The sequence below is a fragment of the Mus pahari genome, chromosome 3, assembly GCF_900095145.1.
Source record: "Mus pahari chromosome 3, PAHARI_EIJ_v1.1, whole genome shotgun sequence".
Lineage (NCBI taxonomy): Eukaryota > Metazoa > Chordata > Mammalia > Rodentia > Muridae > Mus > Mus pahari.
The window spans coordinates 71,253,838-71,276,150 of NC_034592.1; the positions used below are offsets into that span (position 1 = coordinate 71,253,838).

Sequence of the window (22,313 nt, forward strand, 5' to 3'; positions counted from 1 at the left end):
CCAGCTTTGAAAGAATCATAAAAAAATCAAAGTCCATGAATTATGTCGTAACATTATACCACTACTAATTGTTGAAACTATTTTCTTGTAAGAAATAGTGACTCATAACAAAATATCCTCTGAGAAATACGGAGCTCAAGATGAATACAAGGTGATGCAATTCCATTGCTCTAATCCCATGGTTCTATTGAATATGTGTCTAAACCAATTACTATGTTTCTTTAATTATTTCTTTGGGGTATGTTAAAAAATACTTTGGGAATAAGCTCTCTAAGTTACAAATAGGGCATAAATCATTTTAATCTGTTCCCTGATTGGAACTCTGCTGTTTCTGTGAGAAGTTTTCCTGAATTCAGGTAGGAATGTATATCATGACCTTTGTATTTCTATTCTTTTTTTTGTTTCAGTTTTTGAGGATCAAATATCAACAAAACTTATTGAACAGTAGTCTAGGGTTTTATCTTGCTGACACTAGTGAGTATGTGTGTGTGTTACTTAGATTGCTTACTGAAAAATATTAATATTTTATTGACATTATGTGTTTGTGATAATCATTCTGGTTGCCAAATTGTATTTCAATATTTCAATAATTAGTTCAAAAATTAATGCCACATGAAAGAAATGAATTGTTCATAGCACTGATATTATCAGAATATGTTCATGGAAAATTCTCTAATATCCAAAAAATACTGTCATCAAAAATTAATGGGAAAGACTGCCATAAATTTGAAAAAGGAACGATGGGGATAATGGAGGGCTTAAAGGGAGGAAAGAGAATGAAAGAATGAAAGAATTATATTGCAATCTAAAAAATAAAATAATTCATAAGAGTCAAAGAAAAGAAAGATACATTATTTTGAAATTTATTCTTTCTTGGAAATTTAAAATATTTTATAGATCTTTTAAAGATTACCTGTAAATTATTGAAGGGAGAAAATTGAGATCGATGTTAATGTATCTAACAAGTGCATTAGGAAATATGAGTTTAGAATTGGTAGATTCAAAATTGAAAGGTAGGTTTGGTAGAAATTTCAGGTACTTTCAAAACTGCTCAATGTCTGACAGTGAACATGTGCTAACTCCAAATATTATGAAAAGAATGTGACTCTGCCATAGGGGATGTTATTATGATTTAAGTGAATTCTTAAAAGAGTTTCACTAACAACATAGAGGATTATATGAATCTCCATTGTCTAATGTGCCATAGAAGTCACAGTTATTCATTGCTACATGGTAACATATCGTGTAGTCTTATTTGAGAAGCATGGCAGTGGAAAACTAGGAGAGAATGGATTTCAATTTGAACGGATTTCAAATTTAAATGGATTTCAACCCATGATGGTAAAGCATACAAGAACAGTGTACGCTCCCAGGAAGTTTATAGGAACCATAACAATCTGCCTTACCCATCTCTATTCTTATTTTCTACCTTACATTATCATTTTCGTTTTAAAAGATATATCCCGTCATTGTCTGCAGACACACCAGAAGAGGGTGTCGGATCCCATGAAAGATAGTTGTGAGCTACCACGTGGTTGCTGGAAATTGAAATCAGGGCCTTTAGAAGAGCAGACAGTGCTCTTAACGACCGAGCCATCTGTCTTCTGTATATCTCTATGCTCAGCCAGGTAGTTAGGTGCCCAATGACTAGATTTCTAATTAATAAACTATTATCTCTTTTTTGCTCTATCCCTTTCCTTAACTAAAATCTCTAGTGTTCTCTCACTTCATCCAATTTAAATGACTAAATCACAACTTTTGTGCAAGAAATTGTATGTACATGGAATAGTGATGTTAAGAGTTCTAGGCTACTCTGCTGCAATGAAATTTTCATACAGACCAGTTCCAGAGAAGATGATTTGTGCATTTCAACGTGTAGTATTTCAGATGCCAACAAAACCTGTAGATCTGATTGTATGAATACAATTATGTTTTTGATTATTGTTCACTGTGATGTTTGTCTTTCTAATTAGTAGGATGGAAACTAGTCACTCAAAATTTCACCTATATATTCACAATGCATACTGACTTACTACAACAGTCTTTTCTATTTAAAAGCAATCTATATAATTTTCCAAATACTGCAATTAATTTTATTTTCCTATAGAATATAAACATATATGAAAATTAAATTATCTATTTTCTTGTATTTTCAATCTAGATAGAAGTAAGTTAATATTATAGAGCAAGCAAAATTTTGTGATGGGTTACACTTTTATTTGATTTCATAAACAATATACATGTTTTAAAACCTTATCAGTATTCATGTTGACAACTAGTTATTAAATTTCAGATAGATTATCAATGTCATAAGGAAAGGGCTATTTATAGGGATGTCTGCTGTCTACTGCTTTCTATCATGATATCTTTGTAATATTTGTAATAAACATTGAATAGCTTCTATTTCAATTGAAAATTTCCAGTGAAATGTAGTAAAATGGCCATTCTACCAAAGGCAATCTATAGATTCAGTGCAATTCCCATCAAAATCCCAACACAATTCTTCAAAGACAGGAAATGTCTCCATATGAAATGTTCAAATTTTTTGAGTGTTCTTCTACTCTTGTCCTACTAGACAATACTTAAAAATGCCTCAAACCCCAGGTCAGCCCCATTATTCCTCAATGTCTATCCTTACTTTTAAACATATATATCTACTTACATAAAATGGATACTATTGATCTATGACAATAAACTATAATTTTCTACACCCATATTGTATGACATCAACCACCCTTTTCAAAGCAAGCCCCATTATTGGTTATGTTGGGTTTTTTGTTTGTTTGTTTTCTTCTTCAGTACATGTGGTGTTCTAGTTCACAGTCATTTGTTTATTAGGTTATTTTAATTAAGTATGCAGCATTCTGAGAGCACCATCAACATAACTTGTACTATTGTTTGATTCAGCTATCATGAACAGCTTATATATTTGCAATATACAACTGGTGAGTTTGGCACTATATGCAATTACTCTATCATAGTAGAACAAGTCTGCAGATTTCTATTGTGTGCCTTGATTGAGAACATATTGAAATATAAAAATAATTACCGGAATATTTTGGGAGATTTTGTTGAAAATAATGGATTCTAATATTTAAAACTGTAGCCTCATAGTATATTAGAACTTGGGACACACATTAGCATAAAGTAAGGATTCTACCTCATAGTCAGAGTTACTGTTGACACAGAAAATAATCTTTGGCTCATTTCAGTTGATTCTTATGCCCCCACCTTGCTTACTGTGATTGATTGAATAAATAACTATGATAGCCAATTGAATTTTCTCTTCTATACCATCTATTTTTAAAACTGTAAATAGGCTAAATATAACACTAAAATCCATAATTAAAATAGACTATAGAGGGTCCCAACCAGATTGTTGTTGTATTTATTCATTAGAGAAGATTCTGACTTGATATTATCTGAAAATGCAATTTGTTAATTACAAAAGCCCTCTGTACTAACAATAATTATGTCTTCTTTCATTATTTTTTGCTTTACTTTAAAAATGACAGTTGGACTTATTCTACATGCGATTAGAAAGCTTAAATTCAAATTTCTGCTCCACCACCAGAACAAAATTGCCAAATTTTGTCATTTGTGGTGAAACATGTGATGGGAGGGGCAAATGAAAAAATAAATTTATTAAAAGAATGAACATGTTACCTAATTATTGGTGTTTAAATTTTCCTTTATGTGTGTGATACTGACTGCTGTATGGAAACCCTTTGCTTAGTAACTCATATAGATCTTTGTTATCCACAGTTTTTAACTTCATCATTTTGTATTTCAACAGAGATACTATATTATGAATCACTAAGATTATAGTAGAAAAATTGAGCCTGGCAGAATTTACTTCTGGTATCTTTTATTCTGTGCTTTCTTTCTTTTTGACACAAGAGAATTAAGTTCTCCAAAGTAAGGCTTCTAGATATACACACAGTGTGAGTCACTGGTAAATCTCTCCTAATTTATTAAGAAGGAGACTACTGGATCATGATTATCTCCTTCACTCCAAAGCAATTTGGTCACTTGTGATCCTGTCTGGGTGGGCATGATCTGCACCTGTGCTGACAGATAATTAGGGATATGTGTGATCTGTTTAAGAATACCAACCTAAGCTGGGTCGATAGCCTTAACCACTTTACCACATATATGTGGAAAATTTGTTCCCTAGAATCCATTTAAATTTGTTGTGATAACATGTGTCTCTAAACTCCAGTGTTCCAGTGTTGATATGGGAAGCAGAGATACATTAGAATTCTGAGAATCAAATTTGTTAGATCATTTAATAACAAGAGATGCTGAAACCCTGCCCTAAAGGAAGGCGAGGGCATGGAGAAACACACACACACACACACACACACACACTCACACACAACCATACATACAGAAAACAAAAGGTTGTTTTTGTTTTTTATAGATTTGAAAATCCAGTGTACGAGCTCTGATATTCTCAGACCTTAGCAACATCTTTGTGTGGATGAATAATAAGAGAGAGGTAGGGAAAAAGAGAGAAAATATCTAACATGCATCTCATTTACCTTTCTTTAACTTATCTAAGTGAACATGCTGGCACCTAAGAAAATGGTCAGAGGCAATTACTCCGTGGTGACTGAATTTATTCTCTTGGGATTAACTGATCGTCCAGAGCTGCAGCCTTTGCTTTTTGTGCTCTTCCTGGTGATCTATCTGATCACTGTGGGAGGGAATCTTGGCATGATGGTGTTGATCAGGATAGATTCCCGCCTGCATACCCCTATGTACTACTTTCTTGCCAGTTTGTCATGTTTGGATTTGTGCTATTCTACCAATGTGACTCCCAAGATGCTGGTGAACTTTTTATCAGAGAAGAAAACCATATCATATGCTGCTTGTTTAGTCCAGTGTTATTTTTTCATTGCTATGGTGATTACGGAATATTACATGCTAGCTGTGATGGCCTATGACAGGTATATGGCCATCTGTAACCCTTTGCTTTACAGTAGCAAGATGTCCAAAGGGTTATGCGTGCGGCTGATTGCTGGTCCTTATATCTATGGCTTCCTTAGTGGCCTGATGGAAACCATGTGGACATATCGCTTGACCTTCTGTGGCTCCAATATCATCAACCACTTCTACTGCGCTGACCCTCCTCTCATCAGACTCTCCTGCTCTGACACATTCATTAAGGAAACATCAATGTTTGTAGTAGCAGGATTTAACCTCTCCAATTCCCTGCTCATAATCCTCATTTCCTACCTGTTCATTCTCATTGCCATCTTGAGGATGCGGTCTGCAGAAGGTAGGCGCAAAGCCTTTTCCACCTGTGGGTCTCATTTGGTGGCAGTGACTGTGTTTTATGGGACACTATTCTGCATGTATGTTAGACCTCCCACAGATAAGTCAGTGGAGCAGTCCAAAATTATTGCTGTATTCTATACTTTTGTAAGTCCCATGTTGAACCCCATCATTTATAGTCTGAGGAATAAGGATGTGAAACATGCTTTTCGGAAGCTGGTAAGAAGAAATGTGCTTTCAAAGTAAAACCATCCTGTCTTTATAAATTAAATAAAAGTTTCTTTATGAAAATGACATTCAACTTTTTGTAGAAATTTATACACAAGATGAAAATTCATATTCTTTTATTCGAAGTATATAATATAAAGGTATAAAAGATAAACAGTTTACATACTGTGAGGAAGTAAAATGCATGTGTAAATGTGGGAGACTATTATTCTTTTGTTATACACTTTTACAGTCATGTCTTTATGTATTAGTTTTACATTATAAAATTATACATTTACTACAGTAAAATATCCAATTTTAGTATAAACCTAAAAGAGAAAGAGTGAACTAATTATGCCCTCCAGCTTCATCTTCCATTCTTCCCCCCATCCTTGGATTTTTGTTATTCTATTTCTCCTGTTTCTCCTCCCACACCTAATCCTGTTCCCCTTTCAATAAACTCTAATGGAGTCATGTATAAAACAACATATTCAAATGAATGGCTCTTTTTTTTTTTTTTTCTTTAGGACATACGGTATTCATATTAAACTGTGGTTCTTTTTTTTTCTTTTTTTTATTAGATATTTTCTTTATTTACATTTCAAATGCTATCCCGAAAGTTCCCTATACCCTCCCCCCACCCCCTGCTCCCCTACCCCCCCACTCCCACTTCTTGGCCCTGGCATTCCCTTGTGCTGGGTCATATAAAGTTTGCNAGACCAAGGGGCCTCTCTTCCCAGTGATGGCCGATTAGGCCATCTTCTGCTACATATGCAGCTAGAGACACGAGCTCATTCTTAACATGCAGACTATTAGCAGTATTCAAAGCTTTTACAAAATGGAATTGAATTTCCACAAATAAATGTAGACACAAAATTGGCAGAACATATTTTGAAGGGCAAGGCTGATCTCTTGCAAGAGTGTCACTGTTGTATATTACAAGACTATTGGTAGTTGTGCTGGGATTGTAGTATATTAGAGGACTCTCAGTAGGTGTGCTTATTAATCTCACTCACCACCCTCAGTGTTGATGCCTTCCATTTCCTTACTTCCTCCTACTTGTAAGAATCACTTTTAGTAAAACACTTCTCTGCCAAAGCAGCACACTGGAGACTTCATGTGGGTGTGAAATACTTGCCCCATGTCCTCTGTGAGACCTAAATTTGTTTTTAAACTGCTCAGCAACCTTTCCAGATGCTGTGTATTAACTCTAGATCCAGACACTTGAGAAGTGTTTCCACAAAGCAATATGGATATCTTGTGGCTTTATAAAGTTGTTTTTGTAGAATTTACTAGTGATATTTAACATTCATAGAGCCAAAAATCTTTGACACATTTCCTTATATTTTTAATAATCTATCAGTTTCAGTATGGAACGAATATTTGATATTTGTACCGTAGTTTCAATATGACTCACTATTTTTCTGTACCATGAATAGAACAATTTATAGTTTTAGAATGGGACCTCTCTCTTCTTTTGTAAGTATTTATTATGTTAAAGAAACCAATCTTTTTCTCTTAAGTTATTTTTTGGTAAATTTACTGTGCTGTGGGCAAACAACAATAACCAGAGCTTACTAAGTCTTTATGGGTATGCTTTGTACCTACTATCGAGAGAGTGAAAACTAGGAGTATTGAAATAGTTTATATTGTAGAAATTCTAACACTGTAAGGAGAATAAAAGCACGTGATATAATTTGCTAGGTGTTACAATACAAAAAAAAATGCCCAAGTGCTTATTATGTAGTGGAAGAAGTATCAATTCCTTCTCAATATACTAAAGTCAACTCTTTGGCCAAGGCACAAACTTGCTGTGTTTCACCAGGCAGGTGAAACAAATTGGGCCATCAATTTGGAAATGCATTTGTTGGTTTGGATATTAACACAAAAGAGAAACCCACAGAATGTCCTTATTCTGCTCAGTAGAAATATTTTCTTTTTTACTTTTCAAATTTTTCTGTTCAGTGCTACACAAAAGTGACATTTTCAGTTTACTCATTCTATATTAAGCCATACAATTATTTATGCCAAGTGATACAACTCAAATAGCTCTACTTTGAATGTCATATTTTTAATATATTCTGTTAAAATGGATTTTATAATATTTACTAGTTTGGTTAATTCTCCTTAAAACCTTATGGATACTGCTATATAAACTGACATTTAATTTTGCAAAACCAGTCACTTTATTATTCCTATTTTTTCACATCTCAGGGTCTATGCATGCTCTATACTACATTGTGAAGACACAGATGATGGTACTTATAATATTATAAGCATAATATATATTTTATGTCAGATGCTTTATGAACTGATGTGAAAACATTTGCACATATACATACTTGCTCATATGAAAAAGAGAAAGAATGTACATTTTAAAATTCATAACATCTGTTTATTTGCATGTGACAGCAGCAAATTCCAGGGGCTTGTTTTCTCCTTCATATCATTACTGAATCACACTCTCATGGCTTTCAAAAGTGCTTTACATTTATCTGGCTGCCAGTAAATGCACTGCAAATAGAATTATGTCTTATTCTAGTTGGATTTTTTGTTTTTGTTGTTGTTTTGTTTTGTTTTGTTTGTTTGTTTGTTTTTGAGAATCAGTTATGGAGAAAATCAATGTTTTGTCACAGTGTGACTTCTCAGACCAAATTAAACTAGATATTAATATAGACCACATTGTTATCCAGAATGTGCTGAGGAGTATATACAGGGACATATTTCACCAGAAATACAGGGCTTTTTCTACATTGTAGGCCAGAAATTTTGTTGGATGTTTAATCCTACCTAATACGTATGAGGAAGTAATATAATCTCAATGAAAGAATCATTAGCAAAACTGAAATAGTATCTGTTTTATGTTTTTAATTAATTATTTTATTCATTTACATCCTCAGTACCCCTTCACAGAGTTCTTCCCCAACTCTTCTTCACCTCTGAAAAGTGCCCCGCCCTGGGTATCTTCCCACCCTGGGGCATCAAACCTCAACAGGATTAGGTGAATACACTTGTGGTTTTGGAGCTGCCAAATAAACAAAAGGAGGAAGAATATGATTTTTAAAAAACTGAATGTGTTGGTTAATTTTATGGGCTTACTAAAGAGGAAACATTAATCCTAAATGTAGGTAGTATCATTCCATGGGCTGGGGTTGTGGACTAAAAGAAAGGAGAAAGTGGCTGAGAGCCAGAATTCATCCAGTTTTCTTTTCTGTTCATGGACACAAGGTAATCAGCTGCTTCAAACTCCTGGTACCATGCCTTGATGAGCTGCATCAGCTGAAAAGTGTAAGCCACAAAGAACAGTAACCATTGGAATCATAAGCCAAAATAAATTATTATTCCAGTTATTTTTGTTAAGAATTGATGACAACAAAAAAGAAGAGTAACAAGAACAAGATCTGTAGCTATAGAATCTCCACATTGGGTCTTTCACTTTTGAATAAAGAATAACAGAAAACGAAAAGGAAAATATTTTTATTTTGTGAACAAGGATGAAAAATATTGTCTATTTTTGAAAATATTATAATTATGTACAACCACATATGATCTTATCTGCCTCTGTCTCCCACTCTAACTCTTTCCATGTTGTCTGTCAATATACTTTTGTTCCATCTTCACTGTTTCTTATAATTACTAAGTACAGTTAGAGATACAAATGGATGGCGGCAATCCATAAGGGCATGAGAATCCTGGCAACTGCTGTACCATCCATGAAGAAATGATGCTCCATTCTCTAGTAACAATACACTGCCAACAGCTATTTAGTAAGGTATAGGGTGAGGGACTGGAGATAATCTGTACTAGGATTAATTCTGAATTTATTCTGATCATGAGTAGATCTTGTGTAGGTAACACAGCTGTTGAGAAATCACAGTTTCTAAAGCCATGTTATGTCCAGGAACGAGAACTGCTCTTGTTTCCATGAAATTCAAGGTGCCACTGTAGCCTTCCGGTTGGTAGAAACTAATTCAGGTTTTGTGAATAAAGGAGTTTTAGCCCACAGTAAACTCTTTTTGTGTTTTTTTTCCCCCCAAATATAGGATGTATAGTTACAAAAAGACTGGCGACTGTCTGTTGGTTTAGCTCTAAAATAACCTAGGTGATAGAATATTGAAATGTTGATGAGATTATTTCTAGATTGGGTTAACTGGGGTGAGGAGACTAGCCTTAACTGTGGCAAGCACTCTTTGTGGGCAAGGGTCCAACCCTAAATAAAAGTGAAGAAGCCAACAGAGCACTCAGTGCTTCTCTCTTCCCATTTTGGACTACTGACACAATATGGATAGCAACATTCGCCTTCCATACTATGAAGAAATTTCACCTGAACTGTTAAGAATATATCTTAACAGCTGGCAGAACCTACACATTTGTTCTTTCAGATGTGTATTTGCGGTAAGAGAAAAAGCTAGAACAGTCTACAAGTATTTTGCAAGTAAAAAGGAAAACTAATATACTAAATGCTTTAAAATATTTATCTTGAGGACACAGCATCTGTACTGGGTAATAAAATTGGGATGTGAATTTTATCATATGAAGAATGAGGTCACAATTTTCTGAAGAAGAAAAATTCACTAAAGAAAATTTCATTGATACCCAAATTATGGGTTATTATATTTCAATATGAAATGGCTGAGTGACACCAGATGAGCGTGAAATATTCTATGGACATATTTTCTCTTAATTTGTTTGACATAAATGAGAAATAATGAACACATTTTAATCTAAGTAATGATAGGAGGATAACGTTCTTTGAGTCATTTTTTTTCATATATAAAGGGAAGCTAAAATTTCTGTAAGGAGAAATGATTTTGTTTCTAAGGAGGACAGTAGTGACTGAAGGCAGGCAAGCACCATCTATCTAGCTCTTTCCAATGTCATTTTTATTCCTTTTTAAGACCTCTACTTCTCTGCTTCCACATCCAAGGAAATGCTAATAACTCGAGTTTAATAATTACCTACATTAATAGACATAGATATCTGCATGGCTTTGAACTTGAAGTTACTATAGCTATTTATTTGACTGTATGTGATGTTGTACTATAAAATGAGTACCTCAAGAGAATTGTTGAGAAAAATGCAAATACTCAGGGGAAACCACTTTCTTTTGTTTGCTTGTCTTATATAGAGGCAAATATGTAATGTGTTCATCTCATGTTAGTAAATATTTACTCATGAAATGAAATAAACTAACACAGACCTATTTGCTTTACTTTGTCAGCCAGTGCACCTAATAGCTTTTGCAATTGAAGGAAATTGATAACCTTTTCTATAGCTCAGCTATAGAACTTAAATGGTTTTAAAATGAATATATATGATCTTTAATAAGTTTTCATCAATATTAGTGTTAAAAATTGTTAAGGATGATGTTTTTGAAGCTAAATTGCTTTACTAATCACACACATTTATGGAATTAATAACCTCTGAAATGCAATGACTATAGAATGTATTGTATAGCCTAGAAAAAGAGTAAATTAAAGATTTTTTCTGAATTAATTGAGGTTGTTTCAAATTTCTCCACGTGATTTTCATTTGTTCTTTCATTCTCCTAAACACATAAAAATATAAAATAAACCAACATAAAGCTAAAATGTCCTCACACTGGTAATTTTGCAAGGAATATGTTTTCCCTCCAGTAATGTTGGTTGCTGGTTTACACAATGCCAGCTCATGCAGGACAGTGATTGTAAGATCCTTACCAAGAAGGATCAAGTCCCTGGAGAGGTGCTTCAGTTCTTCCTAACCCCCAGGTCAGAATACCTGAGCTGCCTTCTGGGACTTGTAATTGGAGGGATTGATGACATCAGTTTTTTTTTCTTTCTAATTTTAATGCTGTAGAGAGAAATGTCTACCATATATATATATGCGTATATATTCCTTATTAGCATTGAACGCCCATTTATTTTTCCTACTTCCATAGTTCTTTAGAGGTAAGTTGTTTGAAAACAACCAAAGTGCTTCTTTATAATTTGGTGTTTTTTTTTTTTATAGAATACAAATATTTGTTCATAAACTGTGGATAGATAAGTACTATATAATCATGTATATTTTGACTTATCCATGTGTAGGTATAGTACAAAGGTTCAAGGTCTGAGAATTTGTGTTTTAAATATTAAACAAATAGTCAAGTGCCCAAGTGGAAGATTCTAAATACTAGACCAACTGACATTATATATACAGGTCATTTCTCAGATAAATGCTGAAATAAAATTTATATCTTTAGTTATATACACATGCACATCATTTATCTATCAATCTATCATCTATTTTCTATCTACCTATCTCTCATATATTTATAGAAAACAAGAAAGCAACACACATACACACATACCACAGAGAGAGAGAAAAACAGAGAGAGAGAGAGAGAGAGAGAGAGAGAGAGAGAGAGAGAGAGAGAGAAAGGCAAGCACATTTTACAGAGGAGTAATTAAAATTGCTCCCCGAATTTCAATCAGTCAGATCTCAGTAGTTAATCCAGATTGAGAACAAATAAAAACATGAAAAAAATGCCATTTGTTTGTTTCATATTTTTGTTTAGGTTTGCCTTTTCTTCCCCCAAGAGCTTTTCTATAAGACTAGTTCTTATTTGAGAAGTAATATTATTATGAATATAGGATAAAGTTGAATGTTAACCAAGACTCTGCAACCCCAGTTTCTGATGAGTGATTGGTGGACTTATATCTATTTTCACAACTGTAGATAAACATCCTACTAAAATAAGTCACTTCTATATTCCAATCCAGATCTGATATTTGAATAATTAGCCCGTATAACTTTTACTGAGTTAACTGAAAAAATAATATAAAGTTTTCCCAATCATTAATGCAGGATATTTTTATATTAATTGGCAAATATAACATATAAAATATAAATAATAATTTATAAAGATAAGATGATTGTAAGCTGCTCTTTTTTTAACATTTATATATACCACATAAAAGATTTTTCATGATTTAGTATAAAATCTATGTTATCACACAATTTCTTATGGTTATTCCTCCTTTGAGTAAATTTATCTAGAAAATTATATTTCAGAAGTGGCAAAGTAAATTTGTCACTTTAAAATGAGTGGAAAAATCTTAGAATTAGAAGTAGGTATTAGGTTTATAAGTAAAATATGCAGAGCAGAAATGGAGATTAGTAAGAATTCTAAATTAGACTATGGTTTATGGTTCACGAGAACATACAAACAAACTTTGAAAGATTAGAGTCTCAAATAGGTTGAGACTCAGAAGTCAAAGTGTGTTGGCTAATGTTTAAAACATTTATTTGAAGTCTACTAATAGACTGATAGGAAAGAAGGGGGGATAGAAAAAGACAAAAATACAAAAGGGGGCCATTCTAGCAAAATATTTAAATGGTTGCCCTCTTTATTGCTGGTCTACTCTGACATAAAATTTCTATTTTTCTTTGTAGTCCATCATGACAAGAAACTTCACCTCTGTGACTGAGTTCATCCTCCTGGGTCTCACTAGCCATGTGGAGCTTCAAATTCTCTTTTTTGTGTTGTTTCTAGTGGTATATGTGGTCACAGTGGCAGGCAACCTGGGCATGATCCTGCTCATCAAGGCCAATGCCAGGCTCCACACACCCATGTACTTTTTCTTGAGCCACTTATCCTTTGTGGATATGTGCTTCTCTTCCAATGTGACCCCAAAGATGCTTCAGATTTTCCTCTCAGAGAGGAAAACTATTTCCTACCCTGCATGCTTGGTCCAATGTTACCTCTTCATTGCATTGGTCCATGTTGAAATCTACATCCTGGCTCTGATGGCCTTTGATCGTTATATGGCCATCTGTAACCCTCTGCTTTATGGTAGCAAGATGTCCCAGAGTGTATGCACATCTTTAATCACAGTGCCTTATGTGTATGGGGCACTTACAGGTCTGATGGAGACCATGTGGACTTACAACCTGGCTTTCTGTGGTCACAATGAAATCAATCACTTCTACTGTGCTGATCCACCATTGATTAAGCTAGCTTGTTCTGACACTTATCACAAAGAAACCTCCATGTTTGTTGTAGCTGGGTTTAACCTCTCCTTCTCCCTGCTTATTATTCTCACTTCCTACCTGTATATCTTTCCTGCTATTCTGAGGATTAGCTCTACAGAAGGCAAGCGAAAAGCTTTCTCCACCTGTGGCTCCCATCTGACAGCTGTCGTCATATTCTATTCAACTCTTTTTGTCATGTATCTCAGACCAACAACCAGAGAGTCTGTGGAACAAGGTAAAATGGTTGCTGTGTTCTATACCACTGTCATTCCCATGTTGAACCCCATGATTTACAGCCTGAGGAACAAAGATGTGAAAGAAGCAATAAGCAAGGAATTGTCACAGAAAAAAATGTATTTTTCTGAAAAAAGGAATTCAATTTTCTTTTGTACTCGTGGAACTTTTTGTAGGAATTATCATTGTTTTCTAAAGTTGCAAAAATAATACTGACAAGAAATTAAAGTGTGATAAGACAAGAGAGGGCAGGGGATTGCACGAATTTAATTCTTTTCCAAAATGGAAACTCATTAAATTTTGGTTATAAAATTTCCTATGCCTACATTTGCCTCACTTTCTAGTCAAATTTTACTTAATATTCTTTTTACTTTCTGCACAGGGATGCTATGTTTTTCACCCCTTTGCATCTGTGGCTACTGCTGGAAGATGAATTCTGTTAGAATTCATTAATATCATTTCTCTTTCAGCACCTGTCATTTGTTTTCTCTTTAGTATATTACTTATATTTAAGCCATTGTCTTTTTGGTCATAAGTAATGCTATTTAATTCTAAGACAGTGCATACAAAGTATAGAATAGTGATGGATGCCTTTTGTTTTTAGGTTCATCTGTTGAGTGGGCTTGTTTCTACAACATGATATGATCATTTATCCAAATGGCTAAACTTCATAATTTTAAAATTATTGGTGAATAATTATACATGTACTTTTACTCATCAAATACTATCATATGGTTAGTACAAATGCCTTTTTCATTTATACCAACCCATATTTCCTTATACAGAACAATTTACCTTCATTCCTTTGAAGAACTGAACAATGTTGAATCATGTGTATATTTTTACTTATATTTTTTGATCTGAACTTGTTGATTTGGCAGTATCTTTTTATTAATTTTAAGTATTAGCGTTTTTCACAAACTCCTGCACTCCTGCTCTACATGAGTTCCCTTTTTTACAGTAGAATATTTGAATATTAATCCAAATTAAAATGAATATTACTATGGGTATATAACAGTTATGTTTTTGAAATAATAATACTCAAGAGGAAGAACTATAAGCTCCGAAGGTGATGATAGAAACTCCACAGTAAGACCAACAGAGTCAACTACACCTGGACCTTGGGGATCTCAGAGTCTGAACCACAAACTAAACATACATGGGCTGGATCTAGGCATCCCTGGATATATGTAGCAGATGTGTATTTTGGTCTTCATGTGGGTCCCAAACAACTGGAGGGGGATTAGCCAAAAGCTGTTGCCTGTGTGTGGGGATATGTTCTTCTAGCTGGGTTGCCTTGTATGAACTCAATAGTAGAGAAAGTGCCTAGCCTCACAAAGACTTGAAGTGCCAGGGTGAGAGATTATCCAAGGGTCCCCCACCCACTCAGAGGAGAAAAAGAGGTGGGGTCTGGGGAAAGATTGTGGGAGTGGTGAGCTGGAGGAGGGCAGTGAGTGGGATATAAAGAAAATAAGAAAATAAAAAAGTAATGAAGGTTGAATCCAGGGTCTTTTAAATTTTGGACAAGCAGTATGTATAACACTAAATCACACCCATAGCCTTTTTATAATCTTAATCTATAAATTACATGCATTTTTAGCATCAAAAAATAAGTTGTGTGTTCAGTTATTGTACCACAGCAGAAAATTTGAGGATTTAGTATTTAAGTTACTTATCTGCTTTAACTTTTAATTCCTTTTTCAAAAACTATAAAGAAGGCTAGTACAACAGAGGACAGCTGTTATCGCAGATCTCTGGTGGTGATCTGTCTGGGAGGTTGGGTCACTTTATGCTGTGCTAAATTCAGTCATGGTAATATACAAAAGGGGACACAGAAGATTTTTTTCACCAATCTGAAGGTTGTCAATTTATCCTATTGTCTATGTCCTTTGCTTTACAGAAGCTTTTCAGTTTCATGAGGTCCCATTTATGAATTCTTGGTCTTAGAACCTGAACCACTGGAGTAAAAATTTCTTCCTGTGTCAATGATTTCAAGACTCTTTCCCACTTTCTCTTCTATTAGACTCAGTGTATATGGTTTTATGTTGGGGTCCTTGATGGACTTGAGCTTTGTACATGGTGACAAATATGGATCTATTTTCATTTTTCTATGTACCAAATGCCAGCACCATTTATTGAAGATACATTCTTTTGTCACATATATATATATATATATATATATATATATATATATATATATATACTTTTTATCAAAATCAAGTGTCCATAAATGTGTAGTTTTATATCTGGGTCTTTAATTCTATTCCATTGATCATCCTGTCTGTCTCTGTAACAATACTGTGCAGTTTTTATCACTGTTGCTCTGTATAACAGCTTGAGGTCAGGGATGAGGTTCCCCCAGAAGTTCTTTTATGTTAAATTTTTTTTTTTTCGCTGGGCAGAGGGAAGTTATAGAGTCCAACTACAGTAGAAAGGACATCAAGTAGAGGGACCAGGTTGCCAACCCATAGTTAAAATCCCTGACCCAGAGTTGTTCCTGTCTGAAAGAACTGCATGGACAAAAAGAAGAAGCTGAGGAAAAGGTGAAGTGACAGGCCCAAATTGAGATCCAACTCAAGGGGATGCCACAAGGCCTGACATTACTAATGATGCTATGGTGTGTTTACAAACAAGGGCCTATCATGACTGCCCTCCAAAAGGTCTAAGAAGCAGCTAAAAAAAGTCAGATGCAAATATTTACACCCAACCAATGGACAGAAGCTGGTGACTTCTGTGGTTGAATTAGGGGAAAGTTGGAAGAAGCGGAGGAGGAGAGAAAACCAAGAGGAAGACCAGCAGTCTCAACTAACCTTGACCCTTGAGATTTCTCAGACACTGAGCCACCAACCAGGTAGCATACACTGTCTGGTATGAGGCACACAACATATATACAGCAGAGGACTTCTGGGTCTGGACTCAGTCAGAGAAGATGCACCTAACTGTCCAGAGACATGGAGCCCCAGGGAGTAGGGAGGTATGGTGGACTGGAGGGTGTGGGGACATCCTCTTGGAGATAGGAGTAGAAGATTTGGGATGTGGAACAGTACGAGGGTGGACTGGGAGTGGGATAAATTCTGGACTGAAAAAAGATTAAAGAATACATTTTTTAAAAAAGAAAATAAATAAATTATATTCAATTATATTCTAAAATGTTAAAAAAAAGGAATTATTTTTTGCTATCCTATTTTGTTTTCTTGTTTGTTTCCATATGAAATTGAGAATTGCCCTTTTTATGTCTTTGAATAATTATGTTGGAATTTTGATGGAGATTGCATTAAATTTATAGATTGCTTTTGGTAGGATGGCCATTTTTACTATGTCACTAACAGTCCATGAGCATGGGAGATCTCTCCATTTTCTGGGGTCTTCTTTGATTTCTTTCTTGAGAGACTTGAAGTTTTTCCTCATCCAGATCTTTCACTTGTTTGGTTAGAGTTTCCCCAAGATAATTATATTAATTACTTGTGTATTAGTCAGGGTTCTCTAGAGTCACAGAACTTACGGATAGTCTCTATATAGTAAAGGAATTTATTGATGACTTACAGTCTGCAGTCCAAATCCCAACAATGGTTCAGTAATAGCTGTGAATGGAAGTCCAAGGATCTAGCAGTTGTTGAGTCCCACACAGCAAGAAGGCAAAAGAGCAAGAGCCAGACTCCCTTCTTCCAATGTCCTTATATGGTCCCCAGCAGAGGGTGCCACCACACCTTTAATCCCAGATGACCTTGGACTCGGAGATCTCCCTGTCTTAATCTTCTGGATTTAATCACCACTGTGTCTCAAGATCTCCATACCAAGATCCAGATCAGAAACTTCTATCTCCCAGTCTCCAGATTAGGTTCACTGGTGAGCCTTCCAATTCTGGATTGTAGTTCATTTCAAATATAGTCAAGTTGACAACCAGAAATAGCCACTACAACTTGTGACTATTGTTAAGTGTGGTGTTTCCCTATTTTCTTTCTCAGCCCTCTTATCTTTTGTATAATGGAGAGCTACTAATTTGTTTCAGTTAATGTTATATCCAGTCACTTTGCTGAAGTTGTTTATCAGCTGTAGAAGTTCTCTGGTAGAATATTTTGGGTCACTAGTGTGTAATATCATATCATTTGCAAGGACTGATACCTTGACAGTTTCTTTGCCAATTTCTATCCCTTTAATCACCTTTTGTTGTTTGATTGCTTTAGCTCAAACATCCATCATGTACTATAATGAATAGATACAGGGAGAGGGGGCAGCCTTGTCTGGTCCCTGATTTTATTGGGATTACTTCAAGTATCTCTAAATTAGTTTCGTGTTGACTATTGGTTTGCTGTGTATTGCTTTTCTTATGTTTCCCTATGGGCCTTGAATTCCTGATCTTTCCAAGACTTAACATGAAGGGGTATTATATTTTGTCAAATGCTTTTTCAGCATCTGATGAGATGATCATGTGACTTTTTTCTTTGAGTTTGTTAATATAGAGGACTACATTAATGGACTTTTGTATATTGAACCAATCTTGCATCTTCACTAACCCTACACCCAATAGAGGGTTAATATCCAAAATATATAAAGAAGCTATACTCAAAACAAAACAAAACAAAACAAAACAAAAAAAACAACCTAATCAAAAAATGGGGTAGAAAGCTAAACAGAGAATTCACAACAGAAGAATCTCAAATGGGCTAGATGCACATAAAGAAATGTTCAAAGTCCTTAGTGATCAGAAATATGTAAATCAAAATGACCCTGAGATTCCACCTTACACCAATCAGAAACTCAGGTGACAGTACATGCTAGAGAGACTGTGGAGAAAGAGGAACACTCCTCCATTGCTGGGGGATTGCAGACTGGTAAAGCAAACAAACAAAAGACAATACCACTCCGGAAATCAATCTGGAGGTTCCTCAGAAAATTAGAAAGAGATCTACCTGAAGACCCAGCTGTACCACACTTGGGCATATGCTCTAAAGATGCCTCACCATACCACAGGGCCACATTCTTTACTATGTTAATAGCAGCTGTATCTGTGATAAACGATAACAGAAGCCGGAAACAACTCAGATGTCCCACAAACAAAGAATGGATACAGAAAATGTGGTTCATTTACACAATGGAATGCTATTCAGCTATTAAGAAGACAACATCATAAGTTTTGCAGTCAAATTGATGAAACTAGAAAATATCATCCTGAATGAGGTAACTCAGACCCAAAAGGACATGCATGGTATGTACTCGCTAATAAGTGGATATTAGCCAAAAGTACAGAATACTCAAGATACAATCCACAGAATTCAACATAATTAAAAAACCAAAGGGACCAAGTAAGGATACTTCAATCCCACTTTGGAGGGAGAAGAAAACAATCGTGGGAGGCAGAGGGAGGAAGGGATCTGTGCAGGAGAGGAAAAAGGGGAGGGGCATGTATTAGTGGGGGCTGAAACAGGAGAGAAGCCCTGAGGGCCAGGAAAAGAATGGAAATATGCAACCTCTGGGGTTGGAAGGTGGGTGGATGGTCTAGAATATACCAGAGACTCAACTCAGGAGATGGGGGACTCTCAGGACTCAAAGAGAGGGGCCTTAGATGAAATGCCCACAGTAGAACTTATAGAGTCCACCTCAAGTAGAAAGACATCAAGTGGAGGGATAACATTACCTTTCCACAGTCAAAAACACTGACCCAAAATTGTTCCTATCTAAAAGAACGACAGGGATAAAAAATGGAAAGGAGACTGAGGGAAAAGCAGTCCAGGGACAGGCTCAACTTGGGATCCAACTCAAGGGGAGTCTCCAAGGCCTGACACTATTACTGATGCTATGGTATACTTACAGACAAGGGCCAAACATAGCTATCCTCTGAGTGGTTCAACATGCAGCTGACTGAGACAGATGCAGATAGTTACACCAAACCATTGGACTGAAGTCCAGGACCCCTGTGGTTGAAAAAGGGAGAGACTGGAAGAAGCTGAGGAGAAGGGCAACCCCACAGAAAGACCTGCAGTCTCAACTAACCCTGACCCCCTGAGAGCTCTCAGACACTGAGCCACAAACCAGGTAGCATACATGAGCTGGTTTGAGGCCTCTGACACATGTAACGCAGAGGACTGCCTGTTCTGGCTTCAGTGGGAAAAGATGTGCCTAACCCTTGAGAGACTCAAGTCCCCAAGCCATGGAGAGAGGCCTGGTGGGAGGTCATCATCTTGAACACAGGGGTGAGGAAGATTAAAATGAGCAACTGATGGGGGTGACTAGATGGCGGCCAATGACTAGACTGTAAAACATAAAAGTAATAAAAAAGTAATAAAAAATACAGGTTCAGGAAATTAAGGAACTCATTCCAAAATAGGAATTTTAGTATAATGAATTTATTAATCTATACTGAATAATAAGCAGTGATCAATAATTTTTGCAAAATGTTATCAATAATAAAATAACTATAATTTCAAAAAAGAAATAAATAAAAAGAAATGATACTCTATAAACAAGCAGTGCTAACACTATTTGTAATCATTTAATACTATGGATTAAATTTATACCATAGTTGAAGTTGTTTGCTTGCAAAATTTGATCATCAAATACCTAAAAATTGTTTCTAGTTGTTTCTTCTGTTCGTTTGTTTTAACTTTGAAACTACATCTTCCAAGTTTCCACTGAACCTTAAAATTTCTATTTCAGGTTCCAATAGAATAATCAGTTATTCATCCTTAGATTTGTATGCTTTTGCAAAGTTGTTAATATGAAGTAAGTTATTTCTACTATTCATTTAAAAAAATCTCCTGCAGTGACTACTGAGAAAGGGAGAATCCTTCCTCAGAGTGAGTCCCTAATAGGTTCATCCATAACAAGGGATCAACTCGGAACACACAACACTAAACAAATTCAGCAGCTGATATGTATATGTGTATTCATTTAACATATGTTTGTACACACACACACACACATGTACATATATATGTATATGACTAAGTTATGAATTGGGAAGTGAGGTGGGAAGCGATATTGGAGCATTTGAAATGTAGAGTGGAGAAAATGATACAATTGTGCCTTGATTAAATAAAACAAAAAAATTTTATTTTTCCATTTATATTAAGTTTAATGCAATATGTGACAATTTTAATTCACTAAGTGAACAAAACAGAGTCATTTGCAGATTATGTGATTATGACAAGCAGACACACAAACAAACATGGTTAAAACAACAACAATAACAAAATATGGGCCAGAGCAACAAAGGAAATAAGGGGGTCTGCATGGATAGATTTACCTGAAAGCCTCAAGGTTAAGAAAAAGAAAAGAAAAGAAAAGAAAGGAAAAGAAAAGAAAAGAAAGGAAAAGAAAAGAAAGGAAAAGAAAAGAAAAGAAAAGAAAAGAAAAGAAAAGAAAAGAAAAGAAAAGAAAAGAAAAGAAAAGAAAAGAAAAGAAAAGAGGGGTCAAAGGTCTCTGGGACAGGGTGACAGTTAAAAGAAACTTAAATGTATGAGATCTATGGCTGTGGTTGTCTTAATGTGTCTGTATAAAATATCTGAGGTCATCATCAATTCATACAGTCAGAAAGTTGATCCTGATTATACATTTAGATGTTCCAGTCTGTGATTGACCCAAATATTTGTTAAGACTCCTTAAGACAGCACATCCTGACAAGGAACATATCAGGAGGCAATGTGGCTCTCCTCCCAGAGGAAATTGAAAGGTGAGAGTTGTGTTTAAATATCATTTCAAGGTCAAGTGTCAGGAACTTCAGTGAGCTCCTTCTATGTTCTTCTTAAAGTTCCTATCCAGTTATTGATGCCTCTGTCTGCGGAATGAACATTTAAGAACACTTACCTCTCTTAGAAATGGGTTCATAAATAAGAACAAAACAATGGCTATATTTGGAGACATATTAACACTGAAGAAGGGATTTATGTTTGGTCTCACCACTATACAAAGAACTACAGACAACTAGTGACTTCTGGAAGAATCAGAATTAGCCTTTTATAGGGATGAGCTCCCTCCTGTTTGTCCCATGAAGTGGTCAGGTATGAAATCATACATACAAAACAACAAAACAGACTCAGCGTGATTTTATATATATATAAAAAGAAAAGAGAGGAAAAAGAGGGGTAAAGACTCTGGGACAAACATATACAACATATATATGTTATATGTATGTTATATATGCTGTATATGTTGCACAAACATATATAACAATAATAAATGTGATAATTATAAAGAGGCTAACAGCTTGAGAGTAGTGGAGATGGGAAAGAGAGGGGAAAGTGATGAGATTCTACTTTAAATAAAGCATTTTTTTTTTTAAAAAAATGAGCATGGATTTATAGCATTCCAAACATCCCTCAAAATTTCAACTGAATCTCTGAGATACATTTATCATAGATATATGCTTATGAATTAACAAGTTAATTAGAGAAATAATCTAATTGCTTAAAACCAAAAGAAACTCAGTTAAAGATCACAAATTTTGAAGGTGTAGAAAAGTATCCTACTTTAGTTTTTCCTTCTATGTGTACATATGAGAGCTTCTATATACATATATGAGTTCATGCTAGTATGTACAAGTATGTGTGTGTGTAGCAGAGTCAGAGACCAGCTTTTAATATTATTTTTCAAGTGTTGTC

At 35.0% G+C, this 22,313-nt stretch overlaps 2 protein-coding genes across 2 annotated transcripts; both read left to right on the forward strand.

Moving 5' to 3' along the window:
• Nucleotides 1–328: 328 nt before the first annotated feature.
• LOC110318883 (olfactory receptor 1030) lies at nucleotides 329–5,526 on the forward strand. Its single transcript, XM_021194209.1, has 2 exons — nucleotides 329–356; nucleotides 4,565–5,526. The coding sequence occupies exon 2, from the start codon at nucleotides 4,570–4,572 to the stop codon at nucleotides 5,524–5,526; it is 957 nt and encodes a 318-aa protein (XP_021049868.1). The 5' UTR covers nucleotides 329–356; nucleotides 4,565–4,569.
• Nucleotides 5,527–12,909: 7,383 nt separating this feature from the next.
• On the forward strand, nucleotides 12,910–13,892 carry LOC110318957 (olfactory receptor 5M8-like). Its single transcript, XM_021194318.1, is given in 2 exon segments — nucleotides 12,910–13,852; nucleotides 13,855–13,892. Coding segments are annotated over 2 exon segments (981 nt in total).
• Nucleotides 13,893–22,313: the final 8,421 nt, after the last annotated feature.